At 45.7% G+C, this 25,095-nt stretch overlaps 1 protein-coding gene across 1 annotated transcript; it reads right to left on the reverse strand.

Annotated features, from left to right (window-relative positions):
* Positions 1–7,988: 7,988 nt before the first annotated feature.
* LOC119458742 (ribonuclease Oy) lies at positions 7,989–22,065 on the reverse strand. Its single transcript, XM_037720606.2, has 9 exons — positions 22,041–22,065; positions 18,502–18,743; positions 16,364–16,410; positions 15,501–15,567; positions 15,151–15,221; positions 14,303–14,416; positions 13,568–13,616; positions 11,163–11,237; positions 7,989–8,524 (listed from the first exon to the last, which is right to left on the reverse strand). Exons 1-9 carry the CDS (start codon positions 22,063–22,065, stop codon positions 8,399–8,401), a joined length of 816 nt encoding a protein of 271 aa, XP_037576534.1. The 3' UTR covers positions 7,989–8,398.
* Positions 22,066–25,095: the final 3,030 nt, after the last annotated feature.

Below are 25,095 nucleotides of genomic sequence, written 5' to 3' on the forward strand. Positions count from 1 at the left end.
AAAATAAAAGTAAGACAAAGAGTCTAACCAACATTCGCTACTCTGCCATCCGCATCCGATCACTAACCAAAAAAAAAAAAAGCCAAGCTTTTGTGAAGCGGGTAATTAAATGCTATAGAAATATTCAGCTTCTCTGACGCTTTTTTGCAGCATAGCGATTACGTGCCGCCTCAGCAACACAATAATCAATCAATCAACCAACCAACCAACCAACCAATCAATCAATCAATCAATCAATCAATCAATCAATCAATCAATCAATCAATAAATCAATCAATCAATCAATCAATCAAATCTTTATTTACAACATTTTGTTGCAATGGCAACACAATGTTGCAAGGCGCGGAGTCCCCTAGCAAAAGGACCTCGTGACTCATGTGACCACAGATTACTGTATCTGTGGTATCGGCCTCACTTTTCGTTACACAATAACCGGAATCGGCCCACTTTGCTATTACATTGCCTCCAGGTCCACATTACCCGGCGAGAAGCCGACTGAGCAGGCGCATCAAACTCCGAGGAAGAAGGAACTGAAGGATTTGCTTTAATAAAGGACTTATAAGCTAGAAGGTGTATACTTGTTGCAGTGAGGATATTTAGGTACACCTTGTTGCTTCAGTGCGTGATTCCGTATAGAGAACAGAGCCAGTTAACAGCCCATCAGAGGGGTAGTACACACAGCTATATATAATGTAACGCAATTTAACCTATACTATAACATAATATAGTCATATTATGATGTAATACAATATAATTTATTGTAATATAAGCCTGTTTGTTATACATGGCTGCCATGACTTGGTGACACAGTACACAGCGCCGTGCTGTTAGTCGCTGTTACATATACTTTTCAGTGTTTAAAAATGTATTTCATGTATAGTAATGTATCTATAAGTGTTCCCCTTTTCCCTGTTTATTTCTATTTTCTTTGTCTTATTTGATTGCAATGTTTCTCTCCCCTATTCCTTACATTCGCCTGTATCTTTCCCGCGGCGGCGGGACAATTCAGGTATCCACCGGGAAGTGAGACAGTTAGGATATGTGCCCTCGGCCCTTCATTGTTTACCTCTTCTTTACCTTCTTTTTACAACAAACTGCATTTACAACAAACTGCATTTACAACAAACTACAGCTACGAGTGCTGCCCTGTGGGTGAGTTATTCAGCAAGAGAGCAGTAGCACCCATCAGCATCAGCAGCCACCACTGTCAGCATAGTCTGGTACGGTTCACCAAAATGACGCAGGGGTCCACTTCGTGGACATGGACCTGGCCCGCGTCGTGCCGACGGGAGGCGCCAGCGACGCTGCCAACGTGTCCCACGAGGTCCCCACCCTGCTGACAGAGTTCGCCATCGGCCCGGTCCAAGACAGCCACACGCGGGAGTTCGCACAAGCGGCCGCATCTGATGGCGCCCAGGCTCCCACTAGGGTATATATACGATAACGTTCACCCTGCCCGAGAATTGACGCATATCAAGGCGACCCATCCGTTCTGACGTCTGTACTAAATTCCAAGATTGCTGGCTCACTGCCGAAAGCCAGTGTCCCCATTATGGTTCAGGCACTCTCGTTTAGCAGGTCTGAAACTTTCTGGACAGGATATGGGTCACGGCCCTCTATCCAAAACGCACTTATGAAATGGCACATGTGCGGAAAATTTTGCCGCGATCAAGCCAACGATATAATACAAAGAGCATCTTAGCTGCCTTACGAACGTTACAATCCCGTGATGCCCAGTGTATCATATATGCTACGTTGTTCTGAGATCTGAAATTACTGATTGAATCACAGGAAGCCTGATGCCACGTTGGAACTGAGAAATTTCTCGTCGGTGACAGCATCAATGACCGAAAAATTTACGTCGCGCGGCAGAAAAAAGCTCTCGTTACGACGATTGGTCCAAAACCGATTTTTCTCGCCGAAAAAGAAAATCGCTTGTCGCAAGCCAATCAGAATGCGGGATTACGAGAAAACGGAGGGAGTAGAAGGGGAAGCTGCTCTCGGTTGTAAATAACCGAGAGCTCGTGCTCTGCGACAAAACCGTCGCGCACCACGAGAGTGTGAACGCGCCGGTTTTGTAGCCGACTATCGCGCTGCGCCACGCGTGATACAATGTTTCTCGTTGTGAACGCGCCGTAACTCAAAGCCTACAGTAGCGTTTTTGATACGCTGGAGCGAGTTTTCATCTGTGGATAGCTCAGTCGGCCAATTAGTAAATAATTACTATGCTATAGTTATTATTATTTTTCTTGTTCTTTTTATGAATGATTGATTTCCGCGTGATTAGCTTTGACATTCCTTGAAAGTTTCTGCATATTTGTATTTGTATGTTTTCTATAATCAACTATGTGTCATTTACCACTGAACTTACATTGCCCCTCCCCTCGGCAATGTACCAGTATTACACTCTACCTTGAGGGTAATAAATAAATAAATAAATAAGTAAATAAATAAATAAATAAATAAATAAATAAATAAATAAATAAATAAATAAATAAATAAATAAATAAATAAATAAAAATTTATAAATAATAATAAATCGATCATAACTAAATAAAATTTCATTGCCTTTTAGACAAATGAGCAGTGCTAAAGGTGAACGAGTTGCCCTAATTTTCCTTGATGTGGAACTGTGTTTGGGAATTAATGGGTCAATTTGCCCAGAAATGCAGTAAAAAAAAAAAGAAGAAAACGCGATCAGTGGCTGTGACTTCTAACAAGTTCACTCGGACCCGTGCAGAGGGCGAGCCAGATGCTGGCGCTAACAGCTCTGGACGTGTTCGCCGACCCCCAGCTGCTGCCCAGGGCACGCAAGGACCTCGAGGAATGGAAGGCGGCCAGGCGTTCTCCCTGCACATTGCCCCAAGATGGCGGGCTCTGGCTCGAAGGCCGTTTGAGGACGCCGAGAATGGCAATCTGAATTTCAGCTGACGTACTCTAGCGAGCAGCAGTGGGTGCCGGCGATCGATCTTTTTTATATTGCCATGTTTGCCATATGTAAAAGAAATACACTATTCCTTGGTCATAAGGTTTCCGTCCTCCAATTTTCTTTGAACTAGCAAAGTTGTCGCTAGGAGCTGTGTCCAAGTCCACGCTGCAGCGGCGGCTCTCTCCGGGTAACTAAAGCTAATCTCGAAGGCCATGCTTTTGATAACTGCATGCGCCGGAAGCGATTGCGAAGCCGGTAACACGTCTTAGACGACATGCTTTTGGACACCCCCTATTACTTCTGTGTTACTCAGTGGGCTTCTTCGATTATGCAGTCCCGGACTACCCGCAACCCATCCGCGGCTTCCGGTTGGACTAGCCCTGACAGAAGGGCACGTCACAGTCACGTGATCCAGCAGTCGGGGGGGACTGTCCGAGGTTTCACTCGAAAGCGCCGTGACCGGAAGTCATTCTCCGGGCTGCCGTCGTCTGGTCGTAGCTCCTCGTAGATAGCATCACTACTGAGCAGATTCATTAACTGTGATCTCCGAGATGGTGCAGCCTCAGAGACCACGTCACTGACACTATAACCATAACGCTTGCATAGTGCAATCGCAGCCTGAGCGCATAGAACGTGCTCGCAAAGCGCAAAGCTTAACCGCTGGAATTAGGCTAACTGATTGCCTGCAAAATTTAAGCGGAATTCCCACACGAACGTAAGCAAAATCGCGATCTTGCCACGTCGCAGAAAGCACCGGCCGATATACTCGAAGCTCGTGAGACCGTCTACGAAACACCCGACGGGTATCTATGACAGAGCGCGTGTACACCGTCTACTAATCCTGCACGTCAAAACGCAAACGGTCGAACAAGGCAGCAGAAGGCCATAATCGGCGAAGCTCCGATTATATATCAACCCAACTGCCAGTGTGAAATAGCCACATGCGATATGATATGCTTCCTGGCACACCAGGTTCACTCACCTGAAAAGCGAAATCCGCCTGTTTACTACACATATTGCAACGAGCATGACAGATTTAGTGAAACGCACCAAGAAAACAAGCTTAATTGTGCCCCTGGTCTCTGAGCTCGTTCTTAAAGAAACACGAAGACTAAAGCTGCGGCATTTTTACGGCTCATGAAAAGCTCGCATGATGCACACAAAGCAACGATGTAACGGACGGGATAGTTGAGTGCACAAAATTTGCCACCTGGAACGCGCAAAGTACGCAGAAGCACATCTGGCTGGCATCTTTCACAACATGGCGGCAAACTATGGCGGATACATGGCGTATCTAACACACGTAGTCGACGGGTTGCTTTTTAAGCCCACCATATATCAGCTCAGTGGCTATGGCATTACGCTGTGGGCACGAGGTCGCGAATCTGATTCCGGCCGACGCGAATGGAAGAACTCTCATGTACCGTGCAATGCCACTGCTCATACCAATGTACCGTTCATAGCCACTGTTATGTTTCAGGACACGTTAAACCCCACAAGTTGCATGAATCGCTTCGGGACGTCATCTGTCATCAGGTAATTGCTCCAGATTGAGGATGTTTTCAGCCCGAAGGGAGCCCGATACGACATGAAGGTTCTCGCCTTCCAGTTCGTTTCTTAATAGGGTCTGGGCGCGAGCTGTTGGTACGACGCCTTCATAATGAAACAGCGCCAGAAAAAACATGATAGCGCTCGTCTTTGGGTTCTTCTCTCGTCCATGTTTTTCTAGCGCTGTTTCGCTCTGAAGATTCCGGTTGGTACAGGCAGCGAGCCCCGTATCTTTCGACGAGAAATACAGATAGCAAAATGTAATAAAACCCGTGCACTCCGTAAAATATTGAACTTGCCAAGTGTCTACATTCACAAGGAAGGCGTCCTACAACACGTGTAGCTTTATCTATATATACCCCAAACACGCTGAAGAAGGTAAGCAAACGCTCGCCCGAGCAGACTACACTCTAACGCGGTGGATTCACTGCATCTAGAAGACAATCTACTTCCAGTAGAAAAACACGTACGGAAGCAACATTCGCGCAGCGCTTCATAGTTCCGGAAATAGCCGATACCGTTGTCCTCCGCGTAGAGCTGTAGCTCCGTGAAAGAAGACCGCTGCGCCACGGCTCATGGGCAAAGGAGGTCCGTGGTGTTCATGCCGGGCAGCCGTGCACCCAAAGGCAGGACAGGTGCTCTCCGTCAACACAATCGTACAGAGACGCACTCTGAAAATGCTCGAGCTCGCCGCTTTCATATCAGATATCGATCACTACATTTGTGCCCATGCTTCCGGCGCTCCGCGTTCACAAAGACACGAATCGACATGCGCAGTTACCGCTGCATTTGAACGTACCAAACCTAGCGGGACCTAGCGGGACGGCAGCAAAGAAAAACAGCGTGTGCTGAAGGGGGACATACGCTAAACCATCGTCTTTGTAACAAGCAAGCAACGTTTTCACGTGGTGCAGCGTGTATACATGGCGCTCGTGTCCGTCGACCGTCGAATTAGGTGACGAAGCAGTCAACCTTTTTGAACAGGCAGATTACGGGCACGGAAGATTTTACCCGATAGGGAAAAGATTGACCTCAATACGAAAGATCACGTGACCAGGTTAACTAGCTTATTTTGCATTTTCACTCGTTTACGCTGCTGTCATCAGGCAGTTTACAATCTGCCACTTTTTCTGCGCTATGCGTATCAGGTTTTCGCACCTTGTTGCCATGGGCCACACACGCGCGCGTAGGAACTGTCATCGGCAGGCGAGCAGCATGTTTTCACGGTGATCACGGTGGTCAGGTGAAGGAGAGAAGGCATGTGGGATTTGCGCGGAATGTGACAGCTTTTATCAGTACACGATAATAGAGGAGTGAGCAGCACGGCATAGTAAAAAGCAAATGCCGAAACGTTTTTGCTAACTTATGCCATTCTACGGTTGTAGCTGTCCTGTTCATCGGGCTTCAGGCCTGTTCATCGAGGCAGGCACCGTAGGTCCTAAAGTTTGGTCGGCGTATAGGTCATGGGTTTGATTAAACGAAACCTCGTCTGGTTGGTCACGTGCAAGATGCATGGATAATAAGGACATCAAACGCAGATAAATGGTAAAAATGCAGTAACACATATACCCGACGCTGCGGCTCTGTTTGACCCTAGGGAAGCTGCACTACGGAGCAGCGGATAAACTTTGGAATAATGTCTCTCCGGTTCGCGTTTCGTGGCTTTGCCCTAAAGCATTGCGTTCTTGACTACGAAGTTTCCGGTTGAGATTGCCTGTGCAACAGCTTTCTTTTTTAACGTATTTCTGCACTATTTTAACATTTCCTCCTTCATCCCGTGCAGTCGATGTTCTTTTTTCCTATGCTTCACCACCAGGCCTGACACCGAGGGTTCCTGCCAAGAGGAGCGGAACGACCAGTCGCAAAGCGTGGGGTGGGAGAGGGGGTGGGGGTGGTAAGCTTAGGTAGATACCGCTTTAGTGGCCGCAAGCCAATGAAGAATGCTACGTTGTTACTGTGAATTTGTTTTATTGTAAAATATCCATTTAAAGCTATACCCTTTAAAACATAAATAGTTGGGCAGGACATCTTCGCCATTACGAACTTTGTACCGGCTGCTGTGATCCCGTTTGGACTGATGCGGCGGTTACAAGGAGCAAAGCGCGCCGTCCCTCCGTAGTAGCGAAACAAACGCAAATTATAAGCAAGGGTCCACAGCAAAAAGTCCCCAGATCTCGCAGAAGTTTCCAGCAGATGTCCCCAGACCTCTCTCTGGAGACTTTCTACCTCGGGCAAATACGAGAAAGAAACTCTCGTGGCACGCACTCTGTGGAAACGGCGCGAACGTAATTTCTGAATGTTTCGTAGCAGATGACACAGCGGTGGTCCCACTTCCTGAAGCAACACAATTCATGCCAAAATGGCGGCCGCTCTCGGTGCGAGGGGCCTTGAGGCAGCAATTTAAAATTGAAATTTTGGGTTAAAATTTACGTTAGTACCCAGTTTTTTTGTATGTATAACTATGTTGGCCCTTCTACTCTGACTTACAATAATAAATCGCGAATAGCTAGACGACCATGGCATGACCCATTCAAGATGGAACTGGTTACAGCATACACTCACCTATGGCGCGAAGAAAACGCATGACAATGGTTAATTAATGCTATCCACCCGCCGTGGTTGCTCAGTGGCTATGGTGTTGGGCTGCTGAGCACGAGGTCGCGGGATCGAATCCCGGCCACGGCGGCCGCATTTCGATGGGGGCGAAATGCGAAAACACCCGTGTACTTAGATTTAGGTGCACGTTAAAGAACCCCAGGTGGTCCAAATTTCCGGAGTCCCCCACTACGGCGTGCCTCATAATCAGAACTGGTTTTGGCACGTAAAACCCCATAATTTAATTTTAATTAATGCTATCCGTGGCGTCTGTACCTAATCCTTATCTGTCAGTAGCATCCAATCCTCCTGGCCTCTATTCCAAATTCCTTCCCCACTTCGATGTACCTTATCGCATTGTCCAGCGCACGGCATCGGTGAATTATCTCTTCGAACCAGAGGCCCCCTCTGACCTCTGTCGTCGTGGACGTGGCATTGTTGCATGTAGATCGCTTGAAGCATTAGCCGTGAGCCACTAGTTGTAACTACTGCTTGAGACGCCAGGGTGGCTATTTTTTCTCCCGGGGGTCCCGGGGGTTGGTGGTGTTCGTCGTCTTCAGTTGAAGACGACGAACACCACCAACAGCAGCAGCATCGTCAGCGTTTCACACAAGACGACGCTGAAGTAACGGTTCAGAGCGCTGCCCGACGTAAATGCTCTAGCCGCCTGTCTTGTACAATACACATCATTTTATCTCATTCAATTCGCGCTGGTAACATGTTTCCGACCATAAATGTTGCCGTACGCCTGGCGGCGGAGGCAGAAACTAAAGCCCAAGACGAAATACAAGACGAAACACAACACAGAAATAATCGTACTGCATGCTTTCAGGCAGCCGTACAAGTTTGCTGCGCGGCAAAAACAGAGGTAGTGCGTTATCTAAGGCCTGCATTATACTTATCAGAACCCAAGAAATTGTAGGAGCGGGGTTTATTGAACAGCAAGAGGTAGAATGGCAATGGAGGAAGGTAAACGGGGCTGCGAGATGAAAATACATATATGAAAACAGACTCCCATGACTCCATCGCTGCTCATACTGAATGATCTTGTCTACGATTCAATCATTATAATCGATGTTGTTCTAAACGACGCAAGAGAGTGATTATGATTCCTTGCTTAAGTTCATCAGCTGGCGCAAATTTCGAAGCCTACTGCCTGTTTCTGCTGAAACTCTTTCTTCTGGTAGCCGCCTTGAGCACCACTCCATCTCCTTGACATCCAGAATAGTTCTTTAGAGCAGGCGTCGGCTTCTCCCAGGATATAGCGGTCCGTTTTGGTCTCTTGGCGTTTGTCTTTGGTCTTCGCCCATGATAATGAAAAGGCTGCTACGGTCGCGCCGGCAGGTAGTAGTTACGACGTCCGCAGCCGCCGTTCCTTCCTTGGCAGTTGACCGTCTCCAGGTTCTTGTCGAGGCAGAAGCGAATCTCGGTCAGAACGGGCGCGTCCCGATTCTGAAAAAAAAAAAAAAAGATCACGGGCGATTTAGCGTAAATGCGAGAGAAATGCGTGAGCATTACGTCGCACTTCATTGAAGTCCCGGATCGATGATTAAAACTGTATTCACCACAGTGAGAAGTGTTCATCAGGAGCTCACTCGACACACGTCCTGTCTCTTTGAGGAGCGAAGTGCAACTCACGGTGGTCTGCAGCGATCTCCGTCAGTGCCAATATATATATTTCGTACTGCCCGCCTGTTTTACAGGCGCTAGGCAGGAGTGGGATGTACATAAAAGGTTTAACAAGCTAATAACATGTGAAACGCAAAAAAGTATGCCACAATAAAGAAACGCGGAAACAAGCAAAGCGTCATCTCGTTAAAATGCAAAAAAGAAACAACATTGAAAAAAGGAAAAAAAAAAGAAAGCAAGAAAGATATCGAGGAATTCTGCAATACAGCACATGTTTACACAATGGCTTATACACACAAAAATAAGGGTGCCCTTAACATGATTTGATTTATATCACATTGTATATGGAATAGGATAGAGATCGTGCGAAACGTTTTGGGTCATAGATTAACGAGAGCGCGCACAAATGACGATAAAATTGAGCTTTGAAGAACGTTTTCAGGCAGAGAATTCCAATCATGAATGGTTCGGGGTAAAAACGACTGCTTAAATAAAGTGGTATGGTGTGGATACTCGTCTAACCTGAATGAATGTGATGAACGCGTTAGGCGCCGGCTACAAGGTGTAATATACAATTTTTTATGTAGTTTGTATATTTCAGCCATGCAAAGATTCACATGAGCCGGCACAGACATAGTTTAAAAAAAAACAGAAGCACGTAGGCAAAACATATAACGGGACTTTACGGACGTTTCGGCCGGAATCAGGCCTTCATCAACAGATGAAGGCTCGACCCCAGCCGAGACGTCCTGGTTTGTTCCATTCGGCGTCATGATAGCCATGGCATTATCACCGTGTCACGAAATACCATTAAATGATCGCGTGATGGGCCACCTCATGGCACCCTCCTCGTTCTGTCCTTACATGACGCACCGGCTTTATATTTCATGTCACGCTAGGATTCGCGTCCAGCAAATCCATTCATAGTTGCGCTGTTCGCGTTCATAATGTACAACCGCACACGCAACCGGCTATTTGAAGATGCAGCTTCGGTAGCTAACGGCTGCGTGTTGAACTTGCACTTTTCTCCATTGTAAGAAAAAGTATGCATTTGCCTTTCATACGTGTCCGCTAAGTGTGTTATACCGGTGAACAAAGAGACTGAAGTACACACAGGACCACAGAGTAGAAATCACGTGGGTCCGTCAGTCCCTCTGTTATTTAAAGTAACCCACTTAGGCGCATAAGCATGAACATACATCAATTATGCAGATCCTTATTGCCCTTATTACTTATACTTATACTTATTACTTATACTTATTGCCCTTCTAACAATTCGATAAGCATCATGATTTCACCCTGCTTTCCTTGGCAACTGGGCTGCTAGACTGTCTGCTAATTCAATTCTCTTAACAATTTCCCTACTTTCCTGGTCGAAGCAACTTGAATCGACCAAAACCGTTAGCTTTTGTACTTAGCGATTGCTTTTGAGCGCTATATGTTTTGAAGCTTCTTATGCGCTGGAAAAGACAAATTTGGGCACGCAGGTGGCATTTTGTGAACTTAGAACTCATAATTCATCCCATTGCGCTAAAACGCTTGCGTGAAGACAGGAAAAAGGTGGACAGAAACGCATCGTGTCCAGGTGTACTTACATTTCTCCTTATGTATCTGTGACGTTTGCATCTTCTACACTGCGAAAGCAAATTCGCGCATGCAACACGCAAGTCTATTCATTGACACTGAGCGTATAAAGTTGCCATTAGCAACTGTACAGTACAGTGCAGTGCAACGTAATAAAAATATACAGCCTGAGAAATAAAAACAATACTCGTGATGTGCATCAAGTTTATCAAGTTGATGTGTATACATGTTATCGCAATAGCTCAATTGGAAGCGTTGCGAGCAGAAATGTACTAAACAAGGGAAGAAGTTTACAAGAAACTGTGGAAGTAAATAAATGACGCAGTAAAACCGTCTGCGCACCACTCTTCCCTTTGTGTCAAAATAACATGCCAGAAAAAAGCATTAAATGTTTCTAATTGCAAGTGGTACTTTCTCTTCGCATGTTCTAAATAGTATGAATGTTGGAGCTGCATCGCAAGGCCTCTTTCCGAGAGGAACTTCAATAGACATCCCAACGCGTTGTGGAGTTCCGGGATTCTTCACTAAGATATGTTGAGTCCCGGAATAACTTCGGGTGAACTTTAGCTCGAAGCTTCGTAGGCTTGCATCATGTTGCGTTGTCAATGTTGCGTAGTCAACGTGAGTGCAGTGCTAATACTTATTCTACGACGGCAGATCCAGGCCACCTGTCCGAAGCCAGAGCTTTTCGCATGTATGGGATATTTAGGAATTACAGCTTTTCGTAGACTCTCGCTTTACCTTCAATGCTGCTTCCGTCTTAAGCGACAGCAGCAATGTTCAATGATTTCACAATTTCGTAGACCTTGGAGTGACCTTCGTGATAGGGATATTAGACTTTTACACAGCTGTCAAATAAGCTTAAGGTAAAACTCACCGGAACTCTTTGGCTGCAGACGATGTTGACCTTCTCTCGAATGTCGTCCGAGAGCGCGTTACGGATTTCCGAGGCCTGCAAGCGATTTACAGAGATGGTTACTAATGACACTGCGTGAACATAAGAGTGTCGATAGCAGCGGTGACTGGTTTTGTTCAGTGAACAAGTCTTCTAAAACTAAACCAAGTTGACACCTCATGTGTTAGACCAAACCTTAAACTAGCACACCATTTGATACAAGAAACCGATCTTGAAGGCCACGTCGCCGCAAGGCTACGGAAGTCTATGCAATGTCCGACTGTCATCGCGAAGCACTTTTAGTAAGTGGCACTGAGGTCACGTGCTTTCTGAAGTGCGGCATCCACGTACGGAAGCTTCATGCATGAGTAACTCTCTTAAATTTCGCCCGCGTTAACTAAACTTCACACCGCGCGAACCTAACGGTTGCCAACGGGCCCAGAACTCGCGAGAGCTCCCCAATTTCGATAGATTTTCCAGAGTCGTAGCAAGACTTCGTATGGACTTCCATTTATCTTGGATGAAAGTGTGACGATCCTCGCAGCTGGTTGTCGATTCGAAGCGGACATGCGCTAATTTACGAGCTTTCAACATGGTGTGTCCTGCCTCGTCATGCTTGTTGAATTTAATTATTTTCACCTGCTAGGAACGCGGATAGAAAATCGTATTTCCCGATGAACGGCTTGCAAAAATCAACCGTACGAAACGCGGAGGTCCTTTTGACAAAGCTTAAAGGGACGTTAAAGGAAAATATAAAGTCGAGTTATATCGATAGAATATTCGCGTAGAAGTCTATAGCATCGTTTTCTAAGTGCCAATATGCATTGCGCAGAAAATTGTCAACGAAGGTTTCGCTTTTGCTTCTCAATTTGAATGGCCCGTGCAAAACGGATGAGCTGAAGTAATCCCCCCGTGAAATCTCTCTCTGCCTTCTTTTTGAATTGGTCAGTGCTGACGCCACATGAGAGGACCCGAAATAGGTGCACGGCGCCGCTCCAATTTATAATTTTCGTAATTTTTTTCGCTTACAAAATCTACGTTCTCGCTACGAATGACGAATTCGATAATACAGAAAACCTAATCCCTCAATTTATATAAACTTCTTATTTTTCTTTAGTGCCCCTTTAAGTTCAATTAAGCCGAACCTTCTCCTTTCGATAATCCCTCTCCCTCTTTGAACTTCCTTTGTATTATGGAAGCACTTACACGGTAACGATTTCTGCAATCCATTTCAGTATAGTCTTTTCTAATAGGCAAAGCACGAACCTGAAGTGGATTAGCCAGCATTTCCTGCTTGTGCCTGTTTTTATGTCCCATTCGGTTTTGCTCAGGTTACATGTTTCACAATTCTAACGACCAACTAGCCCGCCTAACAGTGTTAGTTGCAAGGAGCAAGCAAGACAGCCATATATCGCTTTAGCAGACCGAAATACGGGAGTTTACTATATTAAACCTACCCCGTGGTTAAAAAAAAACAGGTCTCACAAGGTAGGTTTAGGTTCGCTTCGTGATCGGTGTTCACACCCTGTTAATTATCTTCCAGATGAGTGGCCAACCACGTTTCCCGACTTATCTTCGTCTGATACACACAGCGCACGTAATTCCGCGTTAAGAAGGAAATACGGTGTAAGTTCCCCTCTAGGATAAAGCTAGCTCGTACTCAAGAGCCGAGAAAAAGTGATATTTCGTGGTGCATTTTGTTCAATGTCGTGCTGATGCCGGACATAGATGTTTTGGTAAGTCCAAGCGGACATAAACGTCGTCTGCGGCAATGCCAGACCAGAACAATGTATTTCAGCGGAAGCAGCGATGTCATCGTCTCTCCTACGTGTGCAAAATGCCTGACACGCAGACCGAATATATATATATATATATATATATATATATATATATATATATATATATATATATATATATATATATATGCATATGCAGCACTTTTACACCGGCATCGCTACAGGCCATGTCAGTACACTTATTTGCTCTGAACGGAACAGTGTGCATCCAATAATAGTGTCATACAAAATGCACTTCAATGTGTTATCGTTGAGGTAATATTTTGCGCTAACAGGCAAATGGTTCTGCCGGCAAAGCCATTTTCCACTGGGTATTGGGTATTTAGACTGAAAATTGTTACATGAGATACCCTTCGGTGAAGACGATGAGCAAAGCGAGAACAAGGTGGAAGCAGGAGCCAACGTTTCGACAAGTGGACTTGTCTTTTTCAAGACGACATGCTCGGTGAAGAGTAGCTAGCTTAGTTGTTCAGTGCAACCTTTGCATGTTGCCGGACAATGCATGATCAGGATAACACTGTCACTTTACTTCTCTTACATTCCTAAAGCAAGATTATTGTAGTACGCATAAATGCAGTTGCTTGCACTCACCGAGTACGTTCTGACGACACTGGGCCTAATAAGGCTGTTCGACAGAAACCTGCGCAAGAAAGAGAGGGGCAAATTAGCGAAAGGTCACGGAGGAAAGTGAGGCTGAAAGTAAGTTAGCTGAGTAATATACACGGCTCTCAGTGGTAGTGTGCCAATAGTAGCGTTTCTTCGCATGGGTCTAAACCTTGACATGGTGGTGCATACAAATTGCCAAGGAAAACAGCTCACCAAAAGGAATTGTGAAAGTCAGGCTTTAAAAGTTCATCCACACATCGCACAACAAAAGAGCTGCCTGTAAACAATTATTTTCACTGTTTCTCATGAAATCCCCTAATGATGAATTTGATGAGAAGACGCTCAGAGCAATAAGCTTTCTGCCTATTTGAACGTCATTTAGTAGCTGCAGTGACAGCGGAATATCAGTGCAAATAATTCAGGTGCGGCGTCGGCCAGCGAGGTAAACACAAGCAGGTTTTCTTCAGTAACAGAACTAAACAGAAAAAAAAACGAAAGAAAGAAGAAAGAGATACGCTAAAAAGGTAGACGAAAGTTGACAACCAAAAGCAGATGACGATGAAATTACGAAACTAAATCATCGTAGGGAAGAAGCGTTAACGAAATGGCAACGAATGAACAGAATCTGACTGAAACAAGAGATGAGTGGGGCTCGAAGTACAGCAGAAGAGATGGACCGACGAGAAAGGCGGCTCAGCTCCCGCTGCTGCGTCAACTCACTCAAATATGTTGTACTTTTTGTACACAGCGAGGGTGGAGTTGAAGAAGTTGAAGAGGCCGTTGAGCGCTGGAACGTCTCCGGCACAGGTGCCGTGCTTCTGCCACTGGTGGCGCCTGGAAAATAAAAAAGAACGTTTTGTATTCTCAGCAGCAAGGAGTTATGGATGTGCGTAGCGTCCAGTATGACGTATACGTGTCACAGTATAGACATCTTGCAATGACGGCATCAGCCAAAGTGCGAAGGGACCTTATTTCGTTGGCTGACTATGTTTTACTTATCTGCTGGCTTAAAGGTGGTATGCACCGACGTAGCTCAAGTGAAAGTATGCGTGGTTTCTTTTGTTTATCGTGGGACACGTGAACACCTTTAGCACATTCTGACTGAACACACTAATGCCTATCTCGACTTAATGTTCACTCTAACATGTGCCTGCTCACACGCAATTTGCTTCAATGACGCTATCCGAATCAAGTCGAAAAGCTTCGTTCGAATATCAAAGCACAAATAAGGTGGATGACGGTTTGCAATGGCATCGACTTACTTCAGAGCACTCCGCCGTCCTACAAATATAATGCGAACCGATAACTTAACTTCAGTGCGAAAAGGAAGGGACTCAAGTAGCGATAATCAAGCCAGTTTATCCCTGCAACACACCCGATTATTCTCGTAATAGAGCTTTAAAGCTGTCGGGCACGACTTCGTACCGTGGTCGGAGCATTGTTAAACGACTTTCAGAATATGCCATACGGGTCATTGCAGTTTTGTCTCTTGAACGCTACCGAAAGGTGACCCAAAGCAACAGTACACCTTCGCAGTAGAACGAGGACAAGGTGGCCAGCTGACTCACCAAAAAGTGAAGTATCTTGCTTCGGCGCTTGTCAGCGAAGGCCAGTACTTGTTGAGGTCTCTCTTGATCGGCTGCAAAGAAATTATAGAAAAGAGACGATATGTATGGAACTTCTGCTGAATGTTCTGAAGCAAGGCAAAGGCTCCCACTTTCGTCTTACCCCCTCCTACCACTGTTCTTGAAAGAAAGTTTCTAAAACACACATTACCGTAGACTCCGCCATTTGGCGAAAATGTTGTGCTGCAAATTTTAGAACCATCGAAGTTTGTACACATGTCCCGTTTTGTTTTGCTCAGCAAATAAAACTAAAAGAGCGAGCGTGATGCTTCCAAGATTTCGACCGTACTCACGTCCAGGACACGGCCGTTGAACTGCTCGTCTACGCAGAAGCTTGGTGAAGTGTTGTCACCCGAAGGCCTGCACATGAATGAATGAATGGATGAGTGAATGGTCAACATTTAACAGCAAGGAAGCATACCGTATCTGACCTTTAGGTTTTACGTACGCTACGCCTGTTACACAGAATTAACTCAACGATGTAGCCGCGTTGTTGATGCCGATATCATCTCGTCACCTTACGCAAATAAGCAGGCGTATAAAGGCACATAAACTTACGATTTACGCCACACATTTGTCTTAACATGTGTACGATTTACGCCACACATTTGTCTTAACATGTGTAATCTGTAGCATTTCCCAGTACTGTATTGTATCAACATTTGAGCGGTAGCGGGGACATCGAACTCTCTCATGCAGTTCCGGAATGTTCAAACGGAAAGACCACAACACAAGGAACAAAAATGACTTCTCAAAGCTCGTGCTTATATCTTTTCTGTCACGTTTCCTTCCTGTCGCGCTGGTCCCATCCCGTGGCACCATCGCGCGAATTCGCACTCCGTTCCTCATTGCCATCCTTCCCTATAGCACTCTGAGCCTTGTGCAATGATCTGCAACAACATCGTGGGCATGCCGTAACTTTCCTTTCACTCTTAAGAAAATATCCATGAGGTCGCAACAACTCTGACACATTGGAACAGCCGTGGGAACACTTTCAAAAGGACGTGAAAGTCCCTGGCTGTCGCAACTGCTTGTCGCGACTCATTGTGGGAGAGCCGGGTGGCAGTCACGGGGTCTTATTGGCGTCAAGTGAGACCGCGGCTCTACACGCGCAAAATACGATTGCGCAGCCTCTCGCGCAAAGAGCTCCACTCACCAAAGGCCGTGGATGGTCCAGTAGTTTTTCTTGCTCGTTGAGACACACTGCAAGAAACAAATGCGCATTTTTGTCAATACAGTGACAACTCGGACTTACTCCATCGCATTTTAGCTTGTTTTGATTGCTGTCTGATATCTTTGACAAAAAAGAAATGTTGACGAGTAAACTCGCCTGGCCTTGGCATTCGCAATTCTTACAGACCTTCTGTGTGGATATGTAGCAGCTAGAGATAAGCTTGTTCCGATTAGCGCGATACATAGTGGCTATCGATGTTAGATGAAGTAGTTGATTGTCGTGAAGCCACGAGCCGATCGGAGTGCTATTACGCCGGAAAGATATCCACGATTAGTAACGAATGCTTTGAAAGTACCGTTTCATTCATGAGGTCCTAACATTGGCACCTTGGGCGACATTTCCCCAGAGCAAAAGCAATAGTTGTATGCGCAAAGATAGACGAGCTCAAGCCTTTCCATGAAGATAACATCTGACTAGCGCTGTACGAAATAACCTAGACATTTAGGTTAAAGGTTTAAAAATTCGAAACATATAATACGCTCTTTAACCATAAGCGAGCAGAGTCTGAGGGACCTAATCTTTAGTTGGTCACAACCATACAGACTATGAATCGAGAGAGAGATAGGAGGAATGAACTATCATGCCTGATTGAAATTTAGAAATAGCAGGGTAAAGGGAAATGAACGTCGACGAGAAGATTATTTGCCGCTCGTGAGAGATGAACCCACATACTACGTGTGCCGTGCTTTGCCAGTTCAGCTACTACGGCGGCCATTCTCCCGTGCGCTTTCTTGAGTATAACGACTGAAAAGATTCGTTACGTCTCCTGAAAACACGCATTCTGCATGCAATTCAAAGTTCTCGTTTAAGAATAACTTTTAACTAAGAAAGGAACTAAGGAAAGGGTCCTGCGGCTGTGGGCTTAACTGATGTCAAAATGTGGGGCGGGGGTCAATTTCTCTAGAAGTGATTTCGGGAAACTCAGCGAACACTGACACGTATATTTACAACGAACATTTGCGTTTACAACAGAGTTTGCTCACATTCCCGAGAGCCCAAATACACGACAGCAGTGTATCTATGGCAGAGAAAAAGGGGGGGAGGGGGGGGGGGAGGCAGAAGAAGAAGAGGTCACTGAGCAGCATTAACACTGCTCTACTGCAGCTTTCAAGAGCAAGCTTTAGCTCTGGGTCAGCTCTGACTTCCCTTTTCAAGTACATGTAAAATGAATATAAGTTTTTATGAGACAGCTGCTGGACCAACTAAAAAAAAAAAAAAACGATGTGTCTGTACCGATGTAATTAGATATAGCTTTCAAGCTAAATCCTCCTCTGAATTAAAAGAGAAAGTTGAATTCTAGCGACTTTAGAAACAAAATTTTGACTTCGCGTGCCTCAACTTTCGCACAAAAATTTTAAGAAAAATTGATTCGTCAATTAAAAAATTGAAGCACTAAGTTTGATAATCCGTAACTGAGTGCTAGAAACAGATATCGTCATTCTTATAAGCTGCATCTGTCAGAGCATCAGCAAAAAAAAAAAAAAAAAAAAAAAAAAAAAAAAAAAAAAGAAAGAGACGAAGAAAAAGAAAGAAAAAAGCAAGCCCGATACTATCATTCGTAGAGCTCTCATTTTCAATGTCGAGTTCCGATTTTCGCATGCACACGCACATCCTCCTCTGTCAACTGTTATGAAGAATGCTTGATGAATTAGGACTGCCAACTAGCCTTGACGTCAGGCTTATTGAGCCGATCTTGATCGCACTGAAATGACCTGGAAATTACGGTTTTCAACTGATTTGCTATTCTCGCGCAAACATACAGAACAGATTTAGACGGATGAAAATATACGTATCTTGTCAAGCAGTGGCATTTTGCAAATGCTGTGTTGAACGCACTTTGTTTTGTCTTTGACGGAGTATTTGAAATATGTATTTTGATGAAGGCGCTATGTGGACATTGCTGCATCGTTGCCTTCTGGTCCTTTTTTTAAAGGGAGCAGTGGACCTAGCCAAGCTGCCGTAACGCAGCCCCCACTTTTAACCCACTATCAATTGCCACTTATTCAGGTTTTGTATACGTGTACTAATGTGATGAATAAATCAGTTCAAATTGCGCATACTTGTGGTTCAGCAGCACATATTCCGGGGCTCCACTGCTGACTGAGAATGAAGTAGTCGTAGGTGGCGTTGGGCGAACCGGCCGGAGTGCGCGGACGGTCGGGCCGCCTCCGACGGTCGGTCCTGGCGTCCGCAGGGCCCGAGCCACCGCGAGAAGGCGAATGCGACCGGGTGTTGGATTGCCGGACCCCCACCGTGCGCAGGCCTCGCTGGGCTGGGAGCTCGTTGAGAGTTCTGCGCCCAGCTTCGCGTTTGTGCGAGGGTGAAAAGGCACATGTCAGAGGACGCGAAGCCAGAGCAAAAACGAAGGTCCGACGTTATGCGCGACTTCAACACGGACAAACTTCAAGTCGTACACCGAGTGCGATGCACATCGCCTTGGTAACAAACACAGCGCGTTTTTTTTCCCGCTCTACTTGCCTCTTTGGATGCTGTACTGGCTTTTAATTTTATTTGCTACATACTGCATGCTCCAAAAGTAAGATCAAGCAGTAATGTGGGTGCAGCCATTACATCAGCACACAACTGCACAATATAACACGTCGGAACGCCATAATGACTTAAACAAACAGCCGTAAATAATACGTTATACACGAGAGGCGAAATGTGTTGCGTGTATTCCTTTTCATTCGTCATGTGTCCGTTTGGCTTAACGCCTGCTTTTGAAGTCGGGAATCCTCACCAACTACTTGAGCTTTGTCATTTGAGGGACGAGTTTGTTCGACACGAGCACACTTGAGCATAGCAAACTTTTCATGTGGTTTTCACGGACTGACCACAAGTACAATATTAGGGAATACCAGGCCAGGACGAATCTGTACGCAAATACGTTTTTTGTAAAGACTATCGCTCAGTGGAATCGACTGAAGTCTGAGCAAGTGTGCAGTGAGAATGAAGACGTATTTTTTGCAAGCTTGTAACCCCCTTAATGTAACGCATTCGGGCTAAGCGGGGAAATGTATGAATAAAGAATAAAGAATAAATAATAAAGAACGTTGGCGGTGAGTTCAGTTCAATGCTTCGTGTAAGCAGGTGGGTTCGTCAAATCATGCGAGAAGAGAGCTGCGAAATGTCTTACGCTTGATTGGGAAAGTACAGTGAAGTATCAGGATTCCTTTATAGCCCGATAGGCATATGCAAAGTGCCGACAAAAACAGGCAAGCTTTGGTATTTCACTTTGTTCCTGCTAGTAATGTGCGTGTTGTTACTGTGGGGCCTGTATACCATTTCAGTACACAGCTGTACTGCCTCCTTTATGTGCTTTTAATGGAGGCGTCTTCGAAATATGACCAAACCATGGTTATAAGTTACAACTGTACTTTAACGCATTAAAATATCCGCACATACACTCGTATAGCTAACTAGCGCGTTAGCTCCAGGATTTCAAACGAATAAATGAGACAACCTGCGTATTACAGCTCATAGTGGACTTTTATGCGGACATTGTTTACGAACAAGATCCGTCCAAGATGACACTGACCAGCATCCGAAACTAGGATGGTAATGCAAAGTCAGTTTGGCCAACTCCTGACGTACGGGACATTTCAGAACACGGCTACAGTGTCGTGAACTTGCCTTAATATACAGTGAATTTAGCTGGTGGTACATAGATTGTCAGTAAGAGCAAGCATGCTACGAAAGCACAATGATACTCACGAAGTAGCAGACACAAGGTGAAGAGCGTACAAGAGATACACTTCGACAAAATAGGAATGATGAACGTTACGATACTACGGGGCACTAATTGGGGATCACACACATTACACTTCAGACCAGAGCTACTTCCCTGACATGAAATTGTGAAACTTATTTGTAAGTAGAGCTATTTGAGGCATATTGCAAATGTTACCCTATTTATTTTCTTCTTCATACGTACAAACCAAATGTAATTTAACAATAAGTTTTTCTTTTTTCTTGCGTGCGTAACATTCTAGCGCAAAAACCACTTCGCAATGCATAACCAACTCCCACAAACCACCACTTTGACTGAATTGCTTCAATTATCTCAAGAACATTGCACTAAGGAAGCGGTACAATAATCACATAAATGTGTATCTATCAGAATTCGTCCTCCATAAAACCGGAGAGTTTGATGTCCGCAGCATTATCTTTTAACGGAACCTTGACATTACGCTCCGGCCTTCGCGCATCGATTCTCCCTGATAAGGAATGAACTTCAAGAGCCTACCTTTGTACTGCCATCGAGGCCAGGACAACCAGCAGTACAAACGCCGTAGCCAGCGTTCGGCGTGTCAAAGCCATGTCCGGAGTTACCGGGCAGGGTTCTCTTTCAGACGACTCTTTCCTGCAAGCGGCTGCCTTGACTGTTCGCTCCCCGGAGAACGGCTTCGTTCGAAAGCGTCGTCGTCGGTCCGTTCTCCCTAGCGACGCAGCGTCGACGCAGAAACTACAAGCGCCCGCAAAGCGAATAGCGCATCATGAGGGAAGGGTAAGATACTAGGAGAAGAGGAGGAGACGGCCGACATGGGAATGGCGTGGATAATGGCCGAGTAACGAGAAAATAATCAACACAAGGGGGCTGACGCTTAACCACCACCCCTCGAGACGGCTGCTTCTGCGCGACCTTCGCGCCTTATCGAGACGCCAGAGCGCAGAAACAAGTAACGTATACACAAGAGAAGCGAGCGCACTTGAGAGAGGGGGATCCGGTTCCACCGCATTCAACTCGTTCAGTCAACGACGCCCCGATGGGTCCCGCGGCCTCTCCCAACGGGCGCTAGCGTCCGCGTCGGTTCAAAAAATGACGGAAGCGAGAGGAGCAGCAGGGGCTTCCCCCGACAACTTTCTCGGCACGTGCGCTCGCGCTGGCGGAAACGAATCAATGAACCCAGAAGATTGCGGAGCATCGACGTTTCCATGTGGTTCTGTGCTTCGCTCTAAAGGACAGGCAGAAACTATACAGTTCTGGCAGTGTTGGCCACGAGAAACGCTCGACTACAGCTATCTGTAGAAGGCATATTGGCTGAACCAGCCGGTTCCCATCAGATCACCGAGGTTAAGCGAAAAGGGCGCGACGTTGGGCCAGCCAGCTCGTTCATCACACGGAAGGGTCAAGCATCGCGTCACAAACACTTGGTGCAGCAGTTCGCGCCCCGACCCGCGTACCCCTTAATCAAGGGAGGTCAACCCGGGCCGCAAATGCCACTGGTGGCGTTGAACTCACCACCAACACAAACGACATGGACAGAGCAGGCGTGTTGTGTTATTCTTCGTCTCGTTCTTGATTGTTTATTTCTTTCTTTCGTTCTTTCTTTGCACTGTTATCCTACTTGCAATGTCGAGCAACTGGCAGCGGGCTTGGTCACTTCTCAGGAAGCAGGTCAACAATGAACACAGAGTATTGATGGCTCGTTTTCAGCTAAAGAAGGGTTCAGGTATCTGCCGCGAATGAAACAGCTACAGCATCTATGGTGGGAAGATTTTTCCTTTCTTGTATTCACCCCAACAGCCCCGTCCTCTCTGTATACGAGGCATTGTCGCTATGAGCCACTGCAGCTCAACTGAAGGCGGACCAACGCACGCTGCATGTAGGGTGGCTGGCGCATGGTGACGGTTCCACTCACTAGCACACGCAACACTTGTATTTTGGAGATATTGGGCCTAGAAGCTACAAGTACATACAAAATACAAACAACACCGCGACAAAACAGGACACAGAAAGGAATAGAAAGAGAATGCGCTTGTGCATGTAAATTTTGTGTTCATTTACTTTGCGCGTGAAACGCGCACTTCACGCTGTTTTGATTTTAGAAATTTTCCTCGGAGTTGCAGCCTGCATAGCTGCTTACTTTTTTGTTATATGGGATACGAAGAGACGGCATCTACTTAGGGTGCCTGCCTGGGATTCCGCAACAGACTCGAATGAACACGGTATGGAAGACATACACAGACTCATGCGCTCCTAAACTTTACCTGCGTCGTTTTCTCTGCGCCCTCTTAAGCTCGAAAATGGCAACCAGGTCGAATGGATAGGAGATGAGCCTTTTTATATGCGCCACCTAGGGCGACGACATTCAACTACAGAAACTATGTTCGAAGAATTTTATGGCTACTCGCCGAAAGCAATATTTTTGCGCTTTGGGACTCAACTGGCGTCAAGCGTAATGCATGTACACATGTACGATCAAACGCCACCAATCACACATCTGACCTAGTGTCACTATCCTCGTCGTTCATAATCGTCATCATCATCGTCCTATTTGTGTCCGCTGCTGAACAAAGGCCACTCCCAGCCATCTCTAATTGCCCCTGTCCTGTGCTGTCATCTTATGACTGCAAATTTCCTAATTTTATCGATTTTACCTGTCTGCTAATTTTGTAAAAAAGTTTATTCCTCCTCCTATCGCACCAGTCTAATTATTTGACATCCTCGACTGTACCTGTCCTTCTCTTGACACCCATTCTGTAACTCTTACAGTTCACCGATTATCGACGCTAAGCATTACGTGGCCTGCCCAGCTCCATTTTTTCCCTCTTGATGTCAACTATAACATCGGCTACCCACATTTGCTCTCTAATCCACACCGCTGTCCTCATGTCTCTTAAAGTTACGCCTAACATTTTGCGTTCCATAGCTCTATGCGCGGTCCCCTTTAACTTCTCAAGCTTGTTAGTTATATTCCAAGTCCCTGCCCCATAGGTCAGTACCGGTAACATGCAGTGATTGTACACTTCTTTTTTTTAAGAATAACGGTAAGCTTCTGACCATAACTTGGCAATGTCTACTGTATGCGCTCCAGCCCAATTTCATTATTTTGTAAGTTTCCTTGTCAAGGTCAGGGTCCGATTTCTTTCAACGTTTTCTTGCACAGATTGCAGGGGCTCACTGCCAATCAGGAGCTCTTGTTTTCTTGCCAGACTGTTCAACCTTACCTTATCCTTCTGCATATTAACTTTCAGACCTACTGTCACACTTTGTCGTGGCTAAGGCCCTCATCCATTTGTCGAAAGTCGTCCCAAGCATTAATTAACTACGGTAGTTCAAACTAATTCTAGTCGGAACAATATTTCTCCCGGAGGTACGTCTCTCCCTTACCAGCTGTTGATTGCACTGATATCCTGGAATTCCCGTCTCTGACGAGCGACCTGATACAGCACGTCCACGAATTCCCTTCGGTTCAAGGGCTTTTGCAACCTTGTTACATCTACGCACCACGAGAGAGAGAGATTAGAGAGGATAAGGCCCCTTAGAACATTCATTGTCGACTGCTGCAAGTGAAGGCTTTGCGACACACTTGAACAATGAGGTGTCGTGCTACTGCGTCGTCCTTCCGCTGGGAAAACCAGTGCCTTGATAGGTGAGGAGCGCGCCGAAAAATCGTACACGTAAAATCCCTTTAGGTAAATAATGCTGTTAACGTTCGTGATAATCATATAGCGCGACACGTTGCAACTTAACCTGGAGGACTGCGCCAGTTAAGCTATGAAGAAACGGAGTGACACTGCGCAGTGGTGATAGACGACGATCAGAACTGAAGACTAAAGAAAAAAAAAGTTCACGGAAGCTTTTACAAGGGTTGCGAATGGAGAAATTTCAAGGCACCCAGCGCTGCTTTATCTAAAATTAAACGGCAACAGCCACGCGATTGTCAAACTTTCGTTACTTTTCATTAGCTCGATATTGGCATTTATCGAAGTAAAATTTGCAGCAGCAAACTGCAGACACCAGGTGTCTCTTAAGACATGCATACAACGGCGCGCCAATTTTATTAGGAACGATAACACCAACAAAAACAAAGATGTTACCCCAAAAATATCCCGAAAACAAGACGTAAGAGAGCGGCTGTTGCTTCGAAGAGTGAAAACTCGCAGCTTTATAAAAGTTCATCATGTTTACAGCGTAGGAATGAAGAGACCAACGAACTGGAAGTCGCCATGCGCTCATTTGACACAAGCATTACAAAGACCCTAAAGTCGCCACTTTGAGAAATAATAAAAATAGTTCTGTTGACTAGGGACGCTGCCCACCTCGGACGATTCTACCATCGGCTAACTTTTACAATTAAAGTTTGTTCCGCCTCACCGTGAGAATTTAAGTCACTCATCTGCACAGGGAGATACGGCACGCATTGAAATGGAGGGCTCGAGATGTTTTTGACCATGTGTGGTTCCACAGTTCCCACGCTTTCGTCCAAATCGCGAAAGGCGCGTGGACGTTTCAGATGCGAAAACGCTCGCGTTTGAGCTCTTGCATGCGCGTTTTTATATGCGCATGACATTAGTAAGAACATTATGTGTTATAGTAATCAGAGACACAAAGCAAACTGCTACGTCGTGCATGAGCTGCTGCTTACCTAGAACCACGGCCGCTCGATCAGAACGCACCTGTGAATTTTGATCGAGCGGCCGTTTCTGAAACTATGGCCTGTACCCACTCTGAATGGCTGATGACTGATCAAGAAGGGGGCCGTTTCAGGGGAACGAAAGTACACTTTTAGGCTGCAGACGAAAATTCGGAGAGATCAGCAAAACGTATTGTCATTGCACACCATAGATAGCGATGTCATTGGCCTCAGTAACTGTGGCCCACATACGCTAATGAGGACGTCTTAAAGGTAAATTAAGATGTTTGATGA

The sequence above is a fragment of the Dermacentor silvarum genome, chromosome 7 (assembly GCF_013339745.2).
Source record: "Dermacentor silvarum isolate Dsil-2018 chromosome 7, BIME_Dsil_1.4, whole genome shotgun sequence".
NCBI lineage: Eukaryota > Metazoa > Arthropoda > Arachnida > Ixodida > Ixodidae > Dermacentor > Dermacentor silvarum.